Below are 20,452 nucleotides of genomic sequence, written 5' to 3'. Positions count from 1 at the left end.
TATATCCTATATTTTATATTCTGTATCCTATATTTTATATTCTATATTCTAGTCTATATCCTATATCCTATATTCTATATCCTAGTCTATATTCTATATTTTATATTCTGTATCCTATATTCTTTATTCTATATCCTATAGTCTATATCCTATAGTCTATATTCTATATCCTATATTTTATATTCTTTATCCTATATCCTATATTCTATATTCTATATTCTATATCCTATATCCTATATTTTATATTCTATATTCTAGTCTATATCCTATATCCTATATTCTATATCCTAGTCTATATTCTATATTTTATATTCTGTATCCTATATTCTTTATTCTATATCCTATAGTCTATATCCTATATTTTATATTCTATATTCTATATCCTAATCTATATCCTAGATTTTATATTCTGTATCCTATAGTCTACATTCTTTATTTTATATCCTATATTTTATATTCTACATCCTATAGTTTACAGTCCAATATCCTACATTTTATATCTTATATTCTACATCCTATATATTCTATTCTCTGAGATCCTCCCAGCATGGCTCGACACCGCCCTCTAGCGGCTCAGCCTCTACACCGCCCGCTGTGAGGAGAAGCCCCGCCCCACGCCCGCCCCGTCCCTCCGTCGCCACGGCAACCGCCTCTTCCTCTTTCCCTCCCCCCCTCCCACGCCCGTGAGGGCCGATCTGGCCGCTCGGCGCTCGTCTGTCGGGGCTGCGCGGCCAGGCCTCGACCTGACGGCGGGGCGGGACTTCCGGCGGGGCCGCCGCCGTGCCCACAGCAGCGTCGCAGGTAGGGAGCAGGGCCGGGGCGGGGGGGTCGCCGGGCAGGGGGGCGGGGGCTCCTCAGGGGAGGCGGGGGCCCGAGGGGGGAGAGCGCTGAGCGGCCCCCCCGCCCGAAAAAGGCGGTGACGACTTTTACCTCAGCTGTCGCAAAGCATGCCGGGAACGAAAGGGGAGGGGGGAGCGCGGAGGAGCGCCCCCGCCCCTCTCCTTTCACACCCCCTCAACGCCAGCCCTGCGAGGTGGGCCAGTATCAATTTTTTTTTCCCCCACAGACACATTTTAATTTCCTCCCACCACAAAAAAATATAAAATAAATAATAAAATAAAATAAAAGAGGAAGGGGGAGGGGTTTCCCTCCCCCCTCCCCCCAAAAGCTTCCCCCCCTTTTCCCTTCCCCTGAAGTCAGTCCTCGATTTATGACCACAGCTGAGGGCCTCCCCCCTCAATGGCCGTTGCTAAGTGAGCTCTGCCCCGTTGAACGACCTCGCTCCCTGCGGTCGTTAAGCGAGTCGCCTGGTGGTTCATTGAGTAACTTGGTCGTTAAGTGAGCCTGGCTTTTCCCCACAGGCCAGGAGGTCGCAAAAGGGGGATCACGTGACCCCCCCATCCCCACCCCGGGACGACATAAATACGAGTCAATTGCCGTCATAAATATGAGTCGGCCGCCCAGCATTTGACCACAGGTGGGGGGGGGATGAAACACTGAAACGGTCATAAATATGAGTCTTCTCAGTTTGGATCGCGTGCTTGCCCTGGTTGTTAAGCGAGTCGCCTGGTTGTTAAGTGAATCGCTTCCGTTGTTCGTTGAGTAGCTCGGTCGTTAAGCGAGCCTGGCTTTTCCCTACAGGCTTTGCTTGGCCAGGAGGTCACAAAAGGGGGATCACGTGATTCCCCCCCCCGGGATGGCTGCAACCGACATAAATACGAGTCAGTTGCCGTCATAAATATGAGTCAGCCACCCAGCATTTGGATCACCTGACCATGGGCGGGGGGGGGGAGGAAACGCCCAAACGGTCATAAATACGACTCTTCTCAGTTTGGATCGCATGCTTGCCCCGGTTGTTAAGCGAATCCCTGCAAATGTTAAGTGAGTCATGCCGTCATTAAGTGAATCCGGCTTGGCTGGTCAGAAGTTCACAATAGGCGGTTGAGCATGTGATTCCCGGGACACCGTCATCAATATGAGTCAGTTGCCAAGCTTCCGGATGCTGCTGCAACGGTCATAAGTGTGAAAAACAATCCTAAATCCCTTTTTTTTTTCAGTGCCGTCATAACTTGGAACGGTCGCTAGATGAAGTTGTTGTAAATCGAGGACTGCCTGTAGGAATAAAGTTGTTGGTTTTTATAGCGCTGTATCTTTCGATGATCTGGGTGCGATAGGCAAGTATTACCGCATTCTTTCTCTTCCTCCCCACCCACGGAAAAGCGGAGGGGGGGGTGCTGGGCGAGGAAGAAGAGCCTGGAAAAGTGTGCGTTTGTGTTGTTGTCGAAAGGGCCACCGCCTCTCCCTCCCTCTCCGCACTAGCTTGACTTGAAATTAATCTATCGTTTAATGTCCCTTCATTCCTTCCCTTCTTCTTTCTCTTTCCTCTTTTTCTCTTTCTCCTCCCTTTCTTTCCTCCCTCCTCACCCTCTCTCTTTCTCTTTTCTCTCTACTTCCTTCCTTCCTCCTTCCCTTCCCTTCCCCTTTCCTTTCTTTCCCTTCCCCTTTCCTCCCCCTCTCTTTCCTTTCGCTTCCCTTCCCTCTTCCTCCTTTCCTTTCCTTTCCATTCCTTTCCTTTCCTTTCCTTTCCATTCCTTCTTCTTTTCTTTCCTTTCCTTTCCCTTCCATTCCCTTCCTTTCCATTCCTTCTTCTTTCCTTTCCTTTCCCTCCTTTCCCTCCCTTCCGTTCTCTTCCTTTCCATTCCTTCTTTTTCCCTTCCCTTCTTTCCCATTCCTTTCCTTTCTCTTTCCTTTCTTCCTTTCTCGTTTTCCTTTCATTTCTTCCTCTTTTTCCTTTTCCTTCCCTTCCCTTTCCCTCTTCTTCCCTCTTCCTCCTTCCCTTTCCTTCTCTCTTCCGCCTTCCCTTCCTTCTTTTTCTTTCCCTTTCCTCCTTCCCTTCTCTCTTCCTCCTTCCCATCCCTTTTCTTTCCTTCCTTCCTTCCTTCCTTCCTTCCTTCCTTCCTTCCTTCCTTCCTTCTGGTTTTTAAAAATTATATTTGTAACACCAGTTTCCTTTTATTTGATTTAACTATGGAGAAAGACTAGCAAAATAAAACACAGAAGCAATAGTCAACTGAAGCACTGGTTCACTCACATAAAACTTAAAAACAAGATATAAAAATGTGATACCGGTGGGATAAAACAAAACAATAAAAATGGCCCCTGTAGAAATTATTCTTTTCGGTAGAAATCACAACCAATAATAATAATGATAATAATAATAATAAATTAGCAGCTCTACTAGTGATGGTAGGAGCACAAGAAGACAGAGACCAATCCTCCCCCCGTCAAAGGTTGAACTTTTCTTAAAGAAAAAAAACTTTTTTTTAAAATAATTTTTATTAATATATTCTATACACTAATACATTGATTTTATACTTATGGACAATGTAATCATATTATACCATGGTGGCAAGATTGTATATTTTATTTGTGTATTAGTGTAAAGAAAAAAAACTTTTGTTGTTGTTAAGATGGCTGGCTGGGGAATTCTGGGAATTGAATCTTCTTCGTAGCCGCTGTGGTTTGAGAAACTCTGCAATGACAGTAACCCAGTCGTTAAGTAAGTCGTACAGTTAAGTTGTACAGTAACCCAGTTACTAAGCCTAAACAAAACTGCTATCCAAGCGTGCAAACGTAGAGCAAAGTGCGAGGAAGCGCACTTTTAATCGGGTTTGGACCTGTTTTCACAGACCGCCAAGCTTCGACCAACCAGCGTCGGCTTCTCTGAACCATGGAAGGAAGAACCTGGGAATGATGGGCTGAGTCTCGTCTCCTCCTTAGGAGTTAGCCATGTTGGAAGGTTTGATTGCGTGGGTCCTCAACACTTACCTGGGCAAATATGTCAGTAACCTGAACACAGACCAGCTCTCGGTCGCTCTCCTCAAAGGTAAGGCCTCCGGATAGATTTGGGCCAAATCTTACCGCCCGGTGTTTTCCTTCTGGCGATCAGCCAGCAGTGTTCGGCCGATGACGGCCGTGATGGCGCATAAGCCCCAGGTGAGGTTTTGATGGTCTCACCTGTTAAGCGTCGGAATTCCGGCAACGTCTGGAATGCCCTAATTTCCATGTCCAACAAGCCCACAGTTTGTTATTTATTTATTTATTTATTTATTTATTTATTTATTTATTTATTTATTTATTTATTTATTTAACTTGTATGCCGCCTTTCTCCGAAGATTCCAAGTTTAGCATAAACCCTCTTTTTGACATTAGCTTTTGAATACATATTTAAATTTGCATGTAGTAACAGCAGCAAGAAGAGTGTTTTTGCACAACAATGGGAAAATGAAGAAGTCCAGACAGATGAAAGTGTAATAAAATATATATATATATATTAGAATGTGCTGAGATGGATAGATTGACACTTAACATAAAAGGAAAGGAAGAATCCTTTTTAACATGGGGTATATTTCACCAATGGTTAACTAATAAAAAGAGAGGTTAGAATTTAAAAAAAAGAATTCCCAAAAAATTGTATCGAAAATATTGTAAGATGGACAAACTAATTGTTTTATTGTTTTATGATTAATATTGATACGTTTATTAAGATTACTAGTATGGTTATAGTTATTGTTGTACCTTTGCTCAAAATTAATTGTGCCCAGACAACACGCTATTCAGATAGACATGGAATTTTTTTATTTTTTTAAAGAAGAAAATGTACCAGTAAAACATATATTCAGGTGGGGAAAAATAGACACTATCTTTGGTTATTTTCATGAGTCTTGTGCTAATATTGTGTCATTAGCTTGTCTCTTTCCCCTTGTCTAGATTATTCTGTGATATCAGGGCATTGTCCGAAGGATGGTTTTGTCTAGGTTTTGCTACTTTTTCCTTTCTTTTGGCTTTTTTCCCCCTTCCTTCAGGGGCCGTAGAGTTGGAGAATTTACCGCTCAAGAAGGATGCCTTGAAGGAAGTGTTGCCGTTTGAAGTGAAAGCTGGTAGGTATTTGGGAGAGAGAGAGAGACAGAGGAGAGAGAGAGAGGAGAGAAAGAGAGAGGTGGGGAGGGAGAGGAGAGAGAGGGGTTGAGGAGAGAAAGAAAGAGGGAAAGAGGAGAGAGGGGGAAGAGAAAGAAAGGGAAGATGAGAAAAGGGGGAGAGAAAGAGAAAGAGGGAAAGATGGGTGGAGGGAAGAAAGGAGAGAAAGAAAAAAATTGAAAGAAAGGAAAGAGCAAAAGGGGGAAAGAGGAGAGAAAGAGACAGGGTAGGTAAGAGTGGGGAGGAGAGAAAGAAAGATCGAAAGAAAGAGAGGAGAGAAAGAGAAATTGAAAGAAAGCAAAAGAAAGGAGAGAAAGAGATATCAAAAGAAGAAAGTGAAAGAAAGCAAAAGAAGAGGAGAAAGATATCAAAAGAAAGAAACAGGGTAGAAAGAAAGAAAGCGAAAAAGATATCAAAGGAAAGAAAGAGGAGAGAGAAAGAGAAAGTGAAAGAAAGCAAAAGAGAGGAGAGAAAGATATCGAAAGAAAGAGAAAGTGAAAGAAAGCAAAAGAGAGAGAAGAGACAGGGGGGGGGACGGTGCAGAGTGAGGGGGGGAGCTGAGACACTCTTAGCCCACGCGTGGGGATCCCGTTACGTTTCCCCTTCCACCATTGTAGGGTTTGTGGGCAAGATCACCTTGCAGATCCCGTTCTACCGTCCCCACATCGACCCCTGGGTGATCTCGGTGTCGAAATTGTACCTCATCGGCTCGCCGGAAAAGGAGGAGGAGTTCGTGGAAGCGCGCGAGAGATTGCTGGATAAGGAGAACAAGAAGGCACTTCTCCTCGCTCTGGAAGAAAAATGGAAAGTGGGTCCATTTTCTGTTTTTTAAAAAAATAATAATTTTGGATGATTTCTACCATTCGGCTTTTATCGGAACCTCCAAATTATTCTATCCTATCCTATCTCTAGCTCTAGCTCTAGCTCTAGCTCTAGCTCTATCCCTATTTCTATTCTATTCTATTCTATTCTATTCTATTCTATTCTTCATTCCATTATTCTATTTTATTCTATTCTATTCATTTCTATTTCTAGTCTCTATTCTATTTCTATTCTATTCATTTCTCTTTCTATTCTCTATTCTCTTTCTATTCTCTCTATTCTCTTTTCTATTTCTCTTTTTATTTCTATTCTATTCTATTCTCTATTCTCTTTCTATTCTTTCTATTCTCTATTCTATTCATTTCTCTTTCTATTCTCTATTCTATTCTCTTTCTCTTTTAATTCTCTTTTCTCTTTCTATTTTTGTTTCTACTCTATTCTATTCTCTTTCTGGTCTCTTTTTATTTCCATTCTATTCTATTTCTCTTTTCTCTTTTTATTCTATTCTATTCTAATATTAAAACGGCTTGAGGGTATGAGGGTGCTTGCTCGGGCGTTTCATTGTCTTCTCTGCCAGTTCGAATCCTGCCTTTCCTCTTTTTTTTTTTTTTAGAAAGAACGGGAGCAGATCGGAGAGTCTTACTGGTATTCAGTCACCGCCTCCGTCGTCACCAAGATTGTGGAGAACATTGAAGTGAGTCGAACAGGTGAAGAGGTCCATACAGGGTGGTCCTCGTCTTGCGACGGTCGTAAATGGAGTCTTTGATCCCCTGGCTGTGGGCATGCCGCCGCGGTCGTAAGTGTGAAAAACAGTCCCCATTTTTAGGTCCGTTGTAACTTTGAACAGTCACTAAAGGAAACGGAACATTTAAATTTGGTCCTTGAAGCATCCACCTTGTAAGCTCTCAAGTTTCCTTTCTCCTCTATGTATTCAAAATGGGTAGTGATTAATATATGTGTATATATGTATGGGTGTGTGTATATATATGGGTTTGTATGTGTGTATATATGTGTGTGTGTGCGTACATGTGTGTTATCTCTGTGTATAGGTAGATATATACTTCCTTTCTTTTGAGCACGCAACAAAATTTCATTTTTAACGTGGACCAGTGTGATCACATTAAAAAAAAAATGACTCGGGACTGTTTTTCACGCTTATGATTATTTTGATCACGTGATCAAAATTCAGGCAGCGCTCGGTTCATGCTTAACGACCGTCGCAAAAGGGGTCACGCGATCCCCGTTTTGCGACCGCCCGACAAGCAAACTCAAGGGGGGAAAGCCAGATTCGCTTACACTCACTTCCCAACCACAGCGATTCACTTAGCAGCCGTGGCAAGAAAGCTCGCAAAAACGGGGCAAAGCTCACTTAACCAATGTCTCGCTTAGCAACGGGGATCTTGGGCTCCGTGAGGGTCGTAAGTCGAGGACCAACTGTGATAGCGAGCAAGAGCCTATTCTTCCTGCAGCTCTCTGTCTGTCGATGACGTTTGCACCAACCTTTAGAAAGCAAAAATTAAAAGGGATCCCTCCCACCTCCCCTTGTTTTTCTCAGCTAAACATTCAAGACGTACACCTGAGATTTGAGGATGGGGTCTCCAATCCGTCCCAACCTTTTGCCTTTGGCATCTGCATCAAAAACGTATCCATGCAAAATGCCACGGGTGAGCCGGTGAGTAAACATCGACCCCGGTTAAGCCGACCAAACGGGGACACACAGTTGTGATAATGGCAACTTTGCCCTTTCTTTCCACCCCATATACATCCTGGTGGGTATAGCCTCAGCATACACCAAGGGGTTGCCCTTAGTGATTCAGGCTGTAACGGTTTTAGGGGTTAGGGTTAGGGTTAGGGTTAGGAGTACATTTACTATAATAGGTAAAGGTAAAGGTTCCCCTCGCACATGCGTGCTAGTCGTTCCGGATTCTAGGGGGCGGTGCTCACCTCCGTTTCAAAGCCGAAGAGCCAGCGCTGTCCAAAGACGTCTCCGTGGTCATGTGGTCGGCATGACTCAATGCCAAAGGCACACGGAACGCTGTTCCCTTCCCACCAAAGGTGGTCCCTATTTTTCTACTTGCATTTTCTTTTTTACGTGCTTTCGAACTGCTAGGTTGGCAGGAGCTGGGACAAGTTATGGGAGCTCACCCCGTTACGCGGCACTAGGGATTCGAACCGCTGAACTGCCGACCTTTCGATCGACAAGCTCAGCGTCTTAGCCGCTGAGCCACCATGTCCTAAATAGTAGCAATAGCGGTTAGCAATATCCCTTAGACTTATATACCGCTTCATAGTGCTTTACAGCTCTCTCTAAGCAGTTTATAGAGTCAGCATATTGCCCTCCAACAATCTGAGTCCTCATTTTACCGACCTCGGAAGGCTGAGTCAAACCTGAGCCAGTTCTAACCACAGCACTACCACGAGAAGAGAAGAGAATACATAGAATAAAATAGAGAATAGAAATAGAAATAGAATAGAAAAGAATAGAATATAGAATATAGAATATAGAATATAGAATATAGAATAGAATAGAATAGAATAGAATAGAATAGAATAGAATAGAATAGAATAGAATAGAATAGAATAGAATAGAATAGAATAGAACAGAACAATTTCCCAGGAGAGCTGTTGTTTTGCTGCAAGGCAGGAAGTACGGAAAGAACAACGGTTCTAAGAATAGGGTTAAAATGTAATTTTTTTTCTTACTTGAAGGTGGAAGAACTAATGAAGAAAAAGCAGCTGGACATTTCCGACTTCAGCATCTACTGGGACAGTCATTGCGCCCTGTGGGGGGACATGCTGCCTGGAGAGCTGCAGGTACTTTTCCTTCTTTCTTTAATTTATGCCACTGCCACCCACCTTTGCGCATACAAAAAGGTAGCTAAAACACACGAAGAACGGTTGCAGGAACTGGGCATGGCTGGTCTAGGGAAGAGAAGGACCAGGGGAGACAGGATAGCAGTCTTCCAATATTTGAGGGGCTGCCACAGAGAGGAGGAAGGGGGTCAAGCTATTTTCCAAAGCACCCAAAGGCCAGACAAGGAATAATAATGGATGGAAACTGAACAAGGAGAGATTCAACCTGGAAAAAAGGAGAAATTTTCTGACAGAGCAATCCACCCATGGAACAGAAATTGCCTTCGGAAGTTGTGGGAACTTCATCCCTGGAGGCTTTCAAGAACAGACCGGACTCCCATTTGGCAGAAATGGTGTAGGCAGGTCTCCTGCTTAGGTGGGGGGTTGGACTAGATGACCTACAAGGTCCCTTCCAACTGTGGTTAATCTGTAAACATGAGCAAGATTTTTTTAAAAACAAACAAAACCCTGAATTAACGTGATTCTTGATTTCCAGGAAGCAATGGATAACAGCATGGAACGCCGGGATCACAATTACATCGTGGAGCCCGTGTGCACGTCTGCCCTCCTCAAGAGAAATTGTTCCAAGGAGCCTCTCCGATCGCGGAACATGCCACGCCTGGAGTTCGACATCCAGCTGGAAACGATCCCCTTGAAGCTTTCTCAGGTGGGAGGAAAAAATAAAAAATAAAAACTCCTCTCGGAAATTGGTTTGCGTTCTACTAAAGGGAGGTTTCCCCCACTTTAAGTGGTGTGGCGGCCTAATGGTGATGACGGTCTCCTCCCACTCGAAACGGGGAGAGTTTGATTCCTAGGTTGATATTTCTCAGGGCGCTAAGAAGAAAATATTTGCTGTGAACTCCGCGTAGGCGTTGGGAAGGGCATCCAGCCAGTAAATTCTCAGCTCCATTCACTCGCCCTCCTTCCATTCCCGAATGAAGGGAATACAGAGTCGTTAAAAAAGAAAAGAAAAAAGCTAGTCCTCGCTGAACAACGGTAATTGAGACCGGCAACTGCTAAGCAACGCAGTCATAAAATGTGACGTCGCACATGACGGTTGCGGCGTCCCAGGGGTAGGGGATATGATGCGACCTTCTGACAAAACAGGGAAACCAAATTCCCTTCACCACCGTATGTCCGACTAAACCACTGGTAGCGATTCGCTTAACAACGGAGGCCAGGAATGGTCGTAAAATGGGTGACAACTGTCTGGCTTAGCTACGGAAATTTTGGGCTCGATTTGTGGCCATAAGTCGAGGACTATCTGTACAATGAACCTGCAGTTACCTAAAGCAAGTTATGGTTTTATTTGAATGAAAAATAATTGGTTTTCCTTCTGATATCCAGCAGAGCATTGTTTAAATTCTAGGAGGCTTCTCCCATCGACTGCCCTAACCATTATACATATATATGATTTTGTAGCTTTTTATATTCTTAAATCTTAAATTTGAATTGGTATTCCCACGTTTAACTTTATTAATTGGATACTCTGTTTTAATTTGTCTTTTAACTTTTGTGTTTTCTGTTTCTTATTGTCGTGAGCCGCCCTGAATCCTTCGGGAGAAGGGCGGCATATAAACCCAATAAATAAATAAATAAATTATACGTTATTTTATTCATTCAGATGCAGTACCGACAAATTATGGACTTTCTGAAAGAGCTGGATAGAAAAGAACGACAGCTCAAATTCAGGAAATGGAGACCGAAAGTCACAGTGACCGGAAAGTACGAGTTTTTTTTTTTTTCTTTCTTTATGAAATACCCCTGTTAAATTTATCCCCCTCCACATGTTTAGATGACACTTTCTAAAATAGAGAAAAGCCATGTTAATCAAAAGTCTGGAGGAAATTTTCCCAACAATTTAATTTGATTTAACAGCTCGCCTAAGACTTAACGCCTTCGGCTGAAATCCATTTAGAAAAAGCGGCTACCAAACTCTTGAATTATTATTATTATTATTTTCGTCCCTAAAGAGGTTGAGGTGGGATCAAAATAAATGCCTGTTTACACATAATTAGGTTTCCTTTGGATACAGTAAGGGAGGGTGGCTGTTGGAAGCATAGTCTGGGACATAACTGGCGGCACAGGACAATGAATCGCATTGAGAAACCAAAATAGTTTTTTGGGGTTTGTGTAATTTGACTGTAACCAGCATTTCCCCTAAAAGAAACCCACAATTCCCCAAGCCGTCACAGCTGTCAGATTATTTTTATTACCATATTTTTTGGAGTATAAGATGCACCAGAGTATAAGACGCACCTACCTTTTTTGGTGAGGAAAAGAAGAAAAAGAAATCTCCTTCTGCCTCTGAGCAATTTTGCCTCCTTGCAGCAAACAGCAAACAGCCTGCTTTACTTTCAGTTTCGTTTTCAGCATAGCTCGATTAGCACAAGGGGAAAAAAAAAATCTGCTCCCAGCAATTGACCTCTTTGCAGCAAACAGCAGAGGCCCTGCGCAAAACAGCTGAGAACAAAACAGCTGAGAGTCGGGAGGCCAATCCAATCAATTTGTGCTAATTAGCCTGTGCTGAAGCTGAAAGGAGCTGCTTTTTCTTGCTGTTTGCTTGCAAGGAGGTAAAGTGCTGGGAGGCAGAGGCCAAAGGGTGGGGGCCAGTGGGTGGGCGGGGCTACATTCGGTGTATAAGACGCACCTAAATTTTCACCCCAGAACCGGTAGCGGCGGTGGGACCGCCCAGACATCCCACGCGCCCGTGCGCTCTCAACAGCAAACCGATAGTGCCGGGATTTGAAACCCACTGCTCGCAGACCACCGGTTGAGAGTGACCGAATGAGGGGGATTTAGGGGCCTCGTTTTTATGTCCGTCTTCTTAACCCGGCCACAAAGTTGTTTCGTTCGTCTCGTTCCAGCTGTCGAGAGTGGTGGCTCTTCGCTCTGAACTCCCACCTGGCCGAGATCAGAGAGCAGAAGGAGCGTTCTTCCTGGGAATTCGCCTCGCGCCGCGCCCGCGACGCGGTCCTGTACACGGAGCTGTACTACAAGAAGTTGAAGGAGTTGCCGCTTACGGAGGAGGAGCAGGTACTCGGAGTCTGCGACATCTCTCGAGGTGGCCGTGCGCCAAGCTGTCGTGCGTGGCTGTACGTCAAACTGATACGAACGTGGTCGCACTTCTAGCTGGACACGCGTGGTGGTAATCTGGAAGTGCCATCTCTGATTACGGATAATCCTTGACTTACAACTGTCCGTTTAGTGACCATTCAAAACGAACGATGGCACTGAAAAAAAGTGACCTTGGATTGTCACTTTTTTGCCACGGCCATGGCCGCGTGATCAAAATTCAGGTTCTTGGTAACTGGCTCGTATTTACGACGGGTCGCAATGTCCCGGAATCGTGTGATCCCCTTTCGCGACCTTCTGATTAGTCAACGGGGAGACCGGATTCACTTAACAACCTCTTTACTAATGTAACAGCTGCGGTGATTCACTTAGCAACCTCTTTACTAACATAACAGCTGCGGTGATTCACTTAACAACCTCTTTACTAACATAACAGCTGCGGTTATTCATTTAACAACCTCTTTACTAATGTAACAGCTGCGGTGATTCACTTAACAACTTTACTAACGTAACAGCCGCAGTGATTCATTTAACAACCTCTTTACTAACGTAACAGCTGCGGTGATTCACTTAACCTCTTTACTAACGTAACAGCCACGATGATTCATTTATCAACTATGGCGAGAAAGGTTGTAAAACGGAGCAAAACTCACTTAATAACTGTCTCGCTCAGCGACATCGATTCTGGGCTCAGTTGTGGTCGTATGTCGAGGACCGCCTGTGTTTCCTTAGCATTTTCTCAGGATTTCCTTTCCTGCCTACAGGAGGAAGTGGAACGCATTGAAGACGAGCAGACGTTTGAGGAGCTGAAAATCCTACGGGAAATAGTTTACAACCAGTTCCAGGACCTGGCTGAGGTGAGTCCAAGGTGTTTACTAGAGGTCGACCACTAGTGAGAGAAGCGCAGTGGCTCAGTGACTCTGGAGATGGTCTTGGCTCCCGCGGTTCGAGTCCCAGCACTGCGTGGCGGGGTGAGCTCCCGTCACCTGCCTCAGCTTCAGCCCACCTAAGCAACTCAAAAGCACGTTCTGCGCGAGTAGATAAATAGGTACCACTTCAGCGGGAAGACCAGCAGGCGCTTCGTGCGGACGGTCAGATTCCCTACTTCCTGGTTGTGATGCCCATTTGCAAGACAGCTTCGGTGGAGGGGAGAGAGTCTCATGTGACCCTGCAGGATGTGTTCATCTTTAACACCGATGGGAAGGGACCTTAGAGGTCTTCTAGTCCAGCCCCCTGCTTAGGCAGGAAAGCCAAATGGCTTCATTTCAGTGGCCGTTGGACATACGGCAGTCCAATCTCTTCTTAGTGATGGAGCACCCACAACTTCTGGTGGCAAGCTGTTCCACTGGTTAATTGTCCTTCACTATTAGGAAGCTTCTCCTTAATTCCTGTTTGCTTCTCTCCTTGATGAGTTTCCATCCGTTGCTTCTTGTCCTGCCTTCTTTGGTGCTTTGGAGAATAGCTTGACTCCCTCTTCTTTGGGGCAGCCCCTGAGAAATTGGAAGGCTGCTATCATGTCTCTTAAACTAGACATGCCCAGTTCCTGCAACCGTTCTTCATATGATTTAGCCCCCAGTCCCCTAATCATCTTGGTTGCTCAAATAAATATATGTCTATTTGAGCTGGAATGCGTTTGCCCACAAACATGGCATAATCCATGTTAGTTGCATTGCATTCTTTTCTTCTTCTTCTTCTTTTTTTTTTTTATTCTCCTACAGAGCATTAAGAAGCCCTTGTCCGATTCTCTGGATTCTCCATCGGAGACAGAAGTGGAAGGCAGCCGGAACAGCAGCAGCGGGATGCTACGATACCTTCAATCCTGGTTCCCGGGATGGGGAGGTTGGCACAGCCAGTCCCAAGAAGCCCTGGAAACCAAGACCATCGAAGGGCTCCTATCGGACACAGCGGAAGAGTGGCGGCCGGAGGAGGTTACGGGTACGGAGAGGGGAGGCAGTATGAGTTGAAAAATTGTGTTTCCCTGGATACAGACAACTTCCTTGGTGGGGTGCTAGGTGTTCTCCGAACTAAATGGTTTTCTTGCATATGTTTCATGACCCAACTAAGTGTCATAGAGTCCCTTGGGAGTTGGGTGGCATAGAAATGCGACAAAATCATCATCATCATCATCATCTGCTCTGTCGGGAGACCCCTCTCCCTTCTAGCACCGATGATGTTCCCTAACTGGGTCATTGAAACATCTGCCAGAAATACCACCAAGCTCAGAGAGCACCAAGGACCAACCCATTATCAATAGAAATTAGTAGCTTCATAAATCAAATTAGGTTTTATCTTATTTACCGTACTTTTCGGAGTATAAGACAAACTTTTTTTCTCTCCTAAAAGAGGGTGGAAATCTTGATGCGTCTTATACACCGAATACAGTCATTTTTGGCCTCCCGAAGCCCAGCCCCACCTGTCCTGTTTTTGCTAAAAACGGGCCCGTTTTTCGGAAAAACGGGGCGTGCAGAGGCTTTGGGAAGCCCTCAGAGTGCTCCTGGGGACTGGGGAGGACAAAATTTTTTTTTTTCTTGCTTACCTCTTCGAAATCTTGGTGTGTCTTATACACCGGTGCATCTTACAGTCCAAAAAATACAGTCGTTTTTTTTTTTAAAAAAATCCCTTGCACTTTTCTTCCCTCAAACCAGGAGCTGATGACTTTTTCGATCCAGCTACCGATGTCTCCAGTATCAATACCTTCACAAAGAGGGACCACGTCCTGGTCAAACTCAACCTGTGGTTGCAAGGCGGCTCCGTCACGCTGTTGCACGCAGAGAAGAGAAGTGGGCAGGCCAGGGAGAGGGCCTTCATGCAGCTGCAGTTTTCGGGTACTCGGTCCCCTTTGGCTCTTGTGGAATGGATGTTGCTCATGTATGATGCCAGCTGTACAGTATGATGGATGGGTTTGATAATGATAGATAGATAGATAGATAGATAGATAGATAGATAGATAGATAGATAGATAGATAGATAGATAGATGATAGATAGATAGATAGATAGATAGATAGATAGATAGATAGATAGATAGATAGGTCTTTGGTTATTCGGGTCTTCTCCCGCGTCAAATGGGAAGTGTCTTGGCGACGTTTTGACGAAGTCTCATTCGTCATCTTCAGGCTGGTGTTTTCGGCTTCGTGCTTCTAGGAGCAATGTGTGATCGCAGCTGTTTCTTCCTTTTAACTGCCAGTGGGGGTGAGAACTGATTGGGTGGGAGCTCGTCGAAACGTCACCAAGACACTTCCAATTTGACGCGGGAGAAGACCCAAATAACCAAAGACCTACATACAAACACCCGCGAAAACCTCAGAAAACAAACATAGATAGATAGATAGATAGATAGATAGATAGATAGATAGATAGATAGATAGATACATACATACATACATACATACATACATACATACATACATACAGGATGGATGGATGGATGGATGGACAGGATAGATAGATAGATAGATAGATAGATAGATAGATAGATAGATAGATAGATAGATAGATAGATAAAGAGAGGATGGATGGATGGATAGATACATAGAGGATGGATGGATGGATGGGTAGAGACAGACAGACAGATATGTGAAGATGGCTAGATAAATGATAGGATTAGGTAGGTAGGTAGATAAGATAGGTAGATATATATGCATAGATAGATACATAGAGGATAGATACATACATAGATAAATAAAGGATAGAGAGAGAGATGGGTAGATAGATGATAGGATTAGATAGAGGAGAGAGAGAGGCAGACAGACAGACAGATGGATAGATAGAGAGGTAGGTAGATGGGTAGATAGGATGAGAGAGAGAGAGATGAGATAGATATAATAGATATAAATAGACAGATACATAGAGACAAATTGTTGGTTTCTTCTCCGTTTCCCCTTTCCCCCCTTCCTCCATTAATGGGCTACGTCATCGTTTGCAGTACTGAGTAAGCATCCTAAACGCCGGTTGGGCTGGTCTTTTGTGTTTTTCAGGCGTGACCATCTTAGCAGAAACGCTCCCTCGCAGGAATTCTTCCCTTTTGAAAGTTCAGCTCGGAAGCCTCTTCCTCCGAGATTTAGCGACCGAAGGAACCATATTCCCCGTCCTCGTCTTCCCGAATCCGGTACGTCGAACTCGGTGCCCGCAGGAAGCTTTCACTTGGATTTACAAAACCCAACTTCCTTCTAGCTCTGATGATGTTATGTAGTTGGGTCATGAAACCTCTGCCAGAAATGAACCAGGCTCAGAGAGCACCAAGGACCCCACAATGATCATCCTCCCCCTCCCCCTTTCCTTCCTTCCTTCCTCCTCCTCCACTCCCTCCTCCTCCCTTCCTTCCTTCTTTTCCTCCTCCTCCTCTCCTTCCTCCTCCTCTCCTTCCTTCTTTCCTTCCTTTCCTCCTCCTCCTCTTCTCCGTCCTCTCCTTCTTTCCTTCCTTCCTTCCTCCTCCTCGTCCTCCCTCCCTTCCTTCTTTTCCTCCTCCTCCTCCTCCTCCTCTCCGTCCTCCTTCCTTCTTTCCTTCCTTTCCTCCTCCTCCTCTTCTCCATCCTCTCCTTCCTTCCTTCCTTCCTTTCCTCCTCCTCCTCTTCCCTGCAAACCACACTCCCTTTTGGCCTGATGATGTTCCCTAGTTGGGTCATGAAACATCTACAAGAAAACATCCAAGCGCAGAGAGCACCAAGGATCTCACAGTCGTTCTCCTCCTCCTCCTCCTCCTCCTGCCACTGATAATGTTATGTAGTTGGGTAATGAAACATCTGCAAAAAAAAAAACAAACCCAAGCACCGAGGACCCCCACAATCCAACCCTGAGCTGTAAATATTCTCCTTTATTGATAAATATTGTTTTCCTCTCTTTCTTTATTTTTTCTTCCTAGCTAAAAGAAGTCGGCTGTGCCTCTTCCGTTAGCCTCCAAACCTCGTCTTCTGACATCAGCAACCAGAGCAGTGGTAATATTTTCATTTTTGCCCCCCCCCCTTTTTTGCCATCCACGGCGTAAAACAATCCAGGCACTTGTAAAATGCAAACAGGAAGAGAAGTTGCATTTATTTTATTATTCTGAATCTGTGAGCTCTGCTTTTTGCTTACTGTTTCCTTCTCTCTTTGCAGAAGATGCTGTTCCAGTCTTTGAAATGCTGTATGAGAAAAACCCGGCTCACAGCAATTTTGAGAGGCGGTTGGAAGTCAGCACCCAGCCCCTTAATATTATTTACAACCCCCAAGCCATTAAGAAAGTAGCTGACTTTTTCTACAAAGGAAGAGTCCATTCCTCAGGTGAACCTTTCTATTCTATTTCTTTTCCCAACTCTCTCTTTCTCTCTTTTTTTTTTTCCTTACATTTTGTTTACAGATGTACATAAAATTACATTTTATAACCTTTTGGGAAAAGTGTATTTTCGAGGTTTGGTGGCTAATAACACCACTATTTTTTTTTTTTTGGAGTTTCAAGATCATCCTATTCCACTGCTGGAATGGCCTGGGAATAGCCCTGACCTTCTTAACCGAATTGAAAATCTATGGAGCCGACTAAAGAAACTGGTTAGTCAGAAGCGACCCAGCAATAAAACCCAGTTAATAGAAGCCATCATTCAATTTTGGTTTCACATTATTATAACAGCTGCAGAACTGAAAGACTTGGTTCCCTCCATGGGAAGACGTTGTAGGGCCATCATTCATGCTAAAGGTTACCCAATTAAGTATTAACTGATGTGGTGATAATTTTTGTATATCTCGTTTTTTTCTACGGGGAACATTTTTCTACGTATTTCACTTTTCTTCTTAATACCATAACTGCTATTCTAATAGCAAATCCTTCATAAAAGTTATGGCGTTACATTCTTGATTAAATTATCTTTCCATTGATATATAATTTTATGGTACTACTCAAAAAAAAAAAAAAGGTGATGTTATTAGCTAGTTTTAGAAAATACATTTTTCCCAAAAGGTTTCCACAATTTTGGCCACTGCTGTAGGTTATTTTCCACCCAGAGAACGAAGGTTGTTTTTGAAAGGTAAATGGTTCATTCTACTGTTAAACCATAGATTACGTGGGTACAAAGAAGCACTTGTCAAATTTGTCAAAATGATTCTGGCACGGATTTGACCAAATTCAGATTGGTCAATTCACGATGCCCAGATTCAGTTTTTCAAGCTAAGCCGTGAACTTTATGCTTTCGTTTCCGTGCTGCCACGCTTTAGTTTTGACGTGGTATGCTGCGCAAAACCAGTCGTCGTGATTTAGAAGCCACGCTTTGCAGTCTGATGTGTGAACAAACCTTGTTCGAATGTGGCTTAGCATGATTCTAAAAGACAGGGCGTATAGGTAGAAAATAAAGATTTTTTATTTAAGCTTCAAAAAAAACCAAAAAACAAACTAGAGTTGAAATTTTCCTAAGAACGAAACAGGCAAGCTACTGTTGCTTCCATGATTTGCTGTGGAAATTTTAAGGGTGGTGGGCTTGGTTCTCCTTGATCAGTTTCCATCCGTTGCTTCTTGGACCCTTAATTTAGGTTTCGGATGTCAGTCCGAGCTGGAGCTGAGAGTGGCCGAAGCTGCCCGAAGACAATACAACAGGCTCAAGATGCAGACCAAAGCTGAAATCCGCCAGACCATTGACCGACTGCTTGTTGGAGATTTTATTGTGAGTGGGCTTCGTTTTGTGTGTGTGTGTGTGTGAGAGAGAGAGAGAGAGAGTTTTGTGTGTGTGTGTGTGAATTTTGTGTGTGAGAGAGAGTTTTGTGTGTGTGAGAGAGTTGTGTGTGAGTGAGAGTTTGAGAGAGAATTTTGTGTGTGAGAGAGAGTTTTGTGTGTGTGTGAGAGAGAGAGTTTTGTATGTGTATGTGTGACAGTTTTGTGTGTGAGAGAGAGAGACAGAGAGAGAGTTTTGTGTGTGTGTGAGAGAGAGAGAGTTCGCCTTAACCCCACACACAGTCTCACTTTGGGTTGAAAAGCAGATTACCGGTAAACCTGCAGCCTAAACCCGGGACAACTTTTAAGCTGTGAGGACTTCAACTCCCAGAATTCCTCCATGCTGGCTGGGGAATTCGGGGAGTTGAAATCCACCCATCTTAAAATTGCCATGGTTGAGAAATAGCTTTTGGTTCAAATATTAAAGGATTTTTTTGGGAGTGGGGGGAATTACATGCTGGATTTGATCATCACATTATTCCAACCTGTAGTATAATTCAGATTTGGGGCTTATGAAATTGTGGGGAAATCAAAGATTTTCATTGATAAACCATGATTTTAGGCTTACCATGTTTCAGTAAACTACGGATTGTTCAAGGGTTCTTTTACATCTAATGAAGGCAACTTGATATAGTTGCTGTGTGATTAAAATCAACAATCCTGATTAAAATTGGTGCCTTTGAATTTGTTATCTAGGAAATAGACACCGTTGCCTGCTGGTAAAACCTGTTTCTAGATTTACTTTTATGGTTATGATTCTAGGTTTTGTGCTTTTAAATTTTAGGTTTATACTGAGAGAATCATTTTGACTGTTGGAAAGAGAATCAAATTTCACTTTTTTCATTTTTTTTAGGAGGAGAGCAAGCGTTGGTCAATCTGCCTTGATATCTCTGCCCCTCAGGTGATCTTCCCGGACGACTTCAAATTCTCAGACCCTGTTTTAGTCGTCATTGACTTGGGCAGAATGCTGCTCACGAATTCCCAAGGTGGGAGCTCTTAATTTACCTCTGAGTTTCTCTAGAAAGAGTTTGCTATCAAGGATTCTGTGTGGAACGAGACAACGCGCCATGGCCAACTTTGCCTCAGGGCAACACGCCACAGGACAACTCGCTGCGAGACAATTCAACAACTCAGTTTAATTATTTAGAATAATGAAAACATTATTTTAATTGTTGTCGTTCACATTTCATTCTGTCTCTCCCTCTGGCATCCTTTCCTTAGTGGTTCTATTCCACCAGTTCTTCGATGTTAGTGTAACTCTTGTCCTGCAGTGAGTTGGCTGCGATGAATTGGCCATGGCGAGTTGACCATGGCAAGTTGTCCATAGTCAGTTGACCTTGGAGACTTGGCCATGGAGACTTAGCCATAGTCAGTTGGCCAATGTGAGTTGACCGTGGTGAATTGACCATGGAGACTTGGTCATAGTCAGTTGGCCATAGTTAGTTGACCATGGAGACTTGGCCATGGCAAGTTGGCCATAGTCAGTTGACCATGGAGACTTGGCCATAGTCAGTTGACCATGGAGACTTGGCCATAGTCAGTTGGCCATAGTTAGTTGACCATGGAGACTTGGCCATAGTCAGTTGGCCATGGTGAGTTGACCGTGGCGAATTGATCATGGAGACTTGGCCATGGCAAGTTGGCCATAGTCAGTTGACCATGGAGACTTGGCCATAGTCAGTTGGCCATAGTTAGTTGACCATGGAGACTTGGCCATGGCAAGTTGACCATGGAGACTTGGCCATAGTCAGTTGGCCATGGTGAGTTGACCATGGTGAATTGACCATGGAGACTTGGCCCAGGCGAGTTGGCCATAGTCAATTGACCATGGAAACTTGGCCATAGTCAGTTGGCCATGGTGAATTGACCATGGAGACTTGGCCATAGTCAGTTGGCCATGGTGAGTTGACCGTGGCGAATTGACCATGGAGACTTGGCCATGGAGACAGCCATAATCAGTTGACCATGGAGACTTGGCCATGGTGAGTTGGCCATGGCAAGTTGTCTGTGGCAAGTTGTCATAGTCCAATATCTCTGTGTGTGTTTATCAAAGA

The 20,452-nt window shown here is 44.0% G+C and overlaps 1 protein-coding gene across 2 annotated transcripts in view; it reads left to right on the top strand.

Moving 5' to 3' along the window:
• The first annotated feature begins 671 nt into the window (after nucleotides 1–671).
• VPS13D (vacuolar protein sorting 13 homolog D) overlaps nucleotides 672–20,452 on the top strand; it is a 90,791-nt gene continuing 71,010 nt past the window's right edge. For both annotated transcript variants that reach the window (XM_087879239.1, XM_087879237.1), the window contains exons 1-18: nucleotides 672–801; nucleotides 3,690–3,886; nucleotides 4,866–4,940; nucleotides 5,595–5,785; nucleotides 6,413–6,493; nucleotides 7,355–7,471; nucleotides 8,509–8,613; nucleotides 9,149–9,319; nucleotides 10,277–10,377; nucleotides 11,520–11,688; nucleotides 12,492–12,584; nucleotides 13,446–13,662; nucleotides 14,373–14,552; nucleotides 15,703–15,833; nucleotides 16,587–16,659; nucleotides 16,820–16,984; nucleotides 18,221–18,351; nucleotides 19,252–19,384. In XM_087879239.1, the coding sequence (XP_087735365.1) occupies nucleotides 3,790–3,886; nucleotides 4,866–4,940; nucleotides 5,595–5,785; nucleotides 6,413–6,493; nucleotides 7,355–7,471; nucleotides 8,509–8,613; nucleotides 9,149–9,319; nucleotides 10,277–10,377; nucleotides 11,520–11,688; nucleotides 12,492–12,584; nucleotides 13,446–13,662; nucleotides 14,373–14,552; nucleotides 15,703–15,833; nucleotides 16,587–16,659; nucleotides 16,820–16,984; nucleotides 18,221–18,351; nucleotides 19,252–19,384 (2,230 nt within the window). In that variant the 5' untranslated portion in view covers nucleotides 672–801; nucleotides 3,690–3,789. The remainder of the gene's footprint in view (nucleotides 802–3,689; nucleotides 3,887–4,865; nucleotides 4,941–5,594; nucleotides 5,786–6,412; nucleotides 6,494–7,354; nucleotides 7,472–8,508; nucleotides 8,614–9,148; nucleotides 9,320–10,276; nucleotides 10,378–11,519; nucleotides 11,689–12,491; nucleotides 12,585–13,445; nucleotides 13,663–14,372; nucleotides 14,553–15,702; nucleotides 15,834–16,586; nucleotides 16,660–16,819; nucleotides 16,985–18,220; nucleotides 18,352–19,251; nucleotides 19,385–20,452) is intronic.

Source organism: Pantherophis guttatus, chromosome 15, assembly GCF_059756535.1.
Source record: "Pantherophis guttatus breed Tessera chromosome 15, ASM5975653v1, whole genome shotgun sequence".
Classification (NCBI taxonomy): Eukaryota; Metazoa; Chordata; class Lepidosauria; order Squamata; family Colubridae; genus Pantherophis; species Pantherophis guttatus.
The sequence above is the reverse complement of the archived record's forward strand: the minus strand, read 5'-3'. Positions and strand labels throughout refer to the sequence as shown.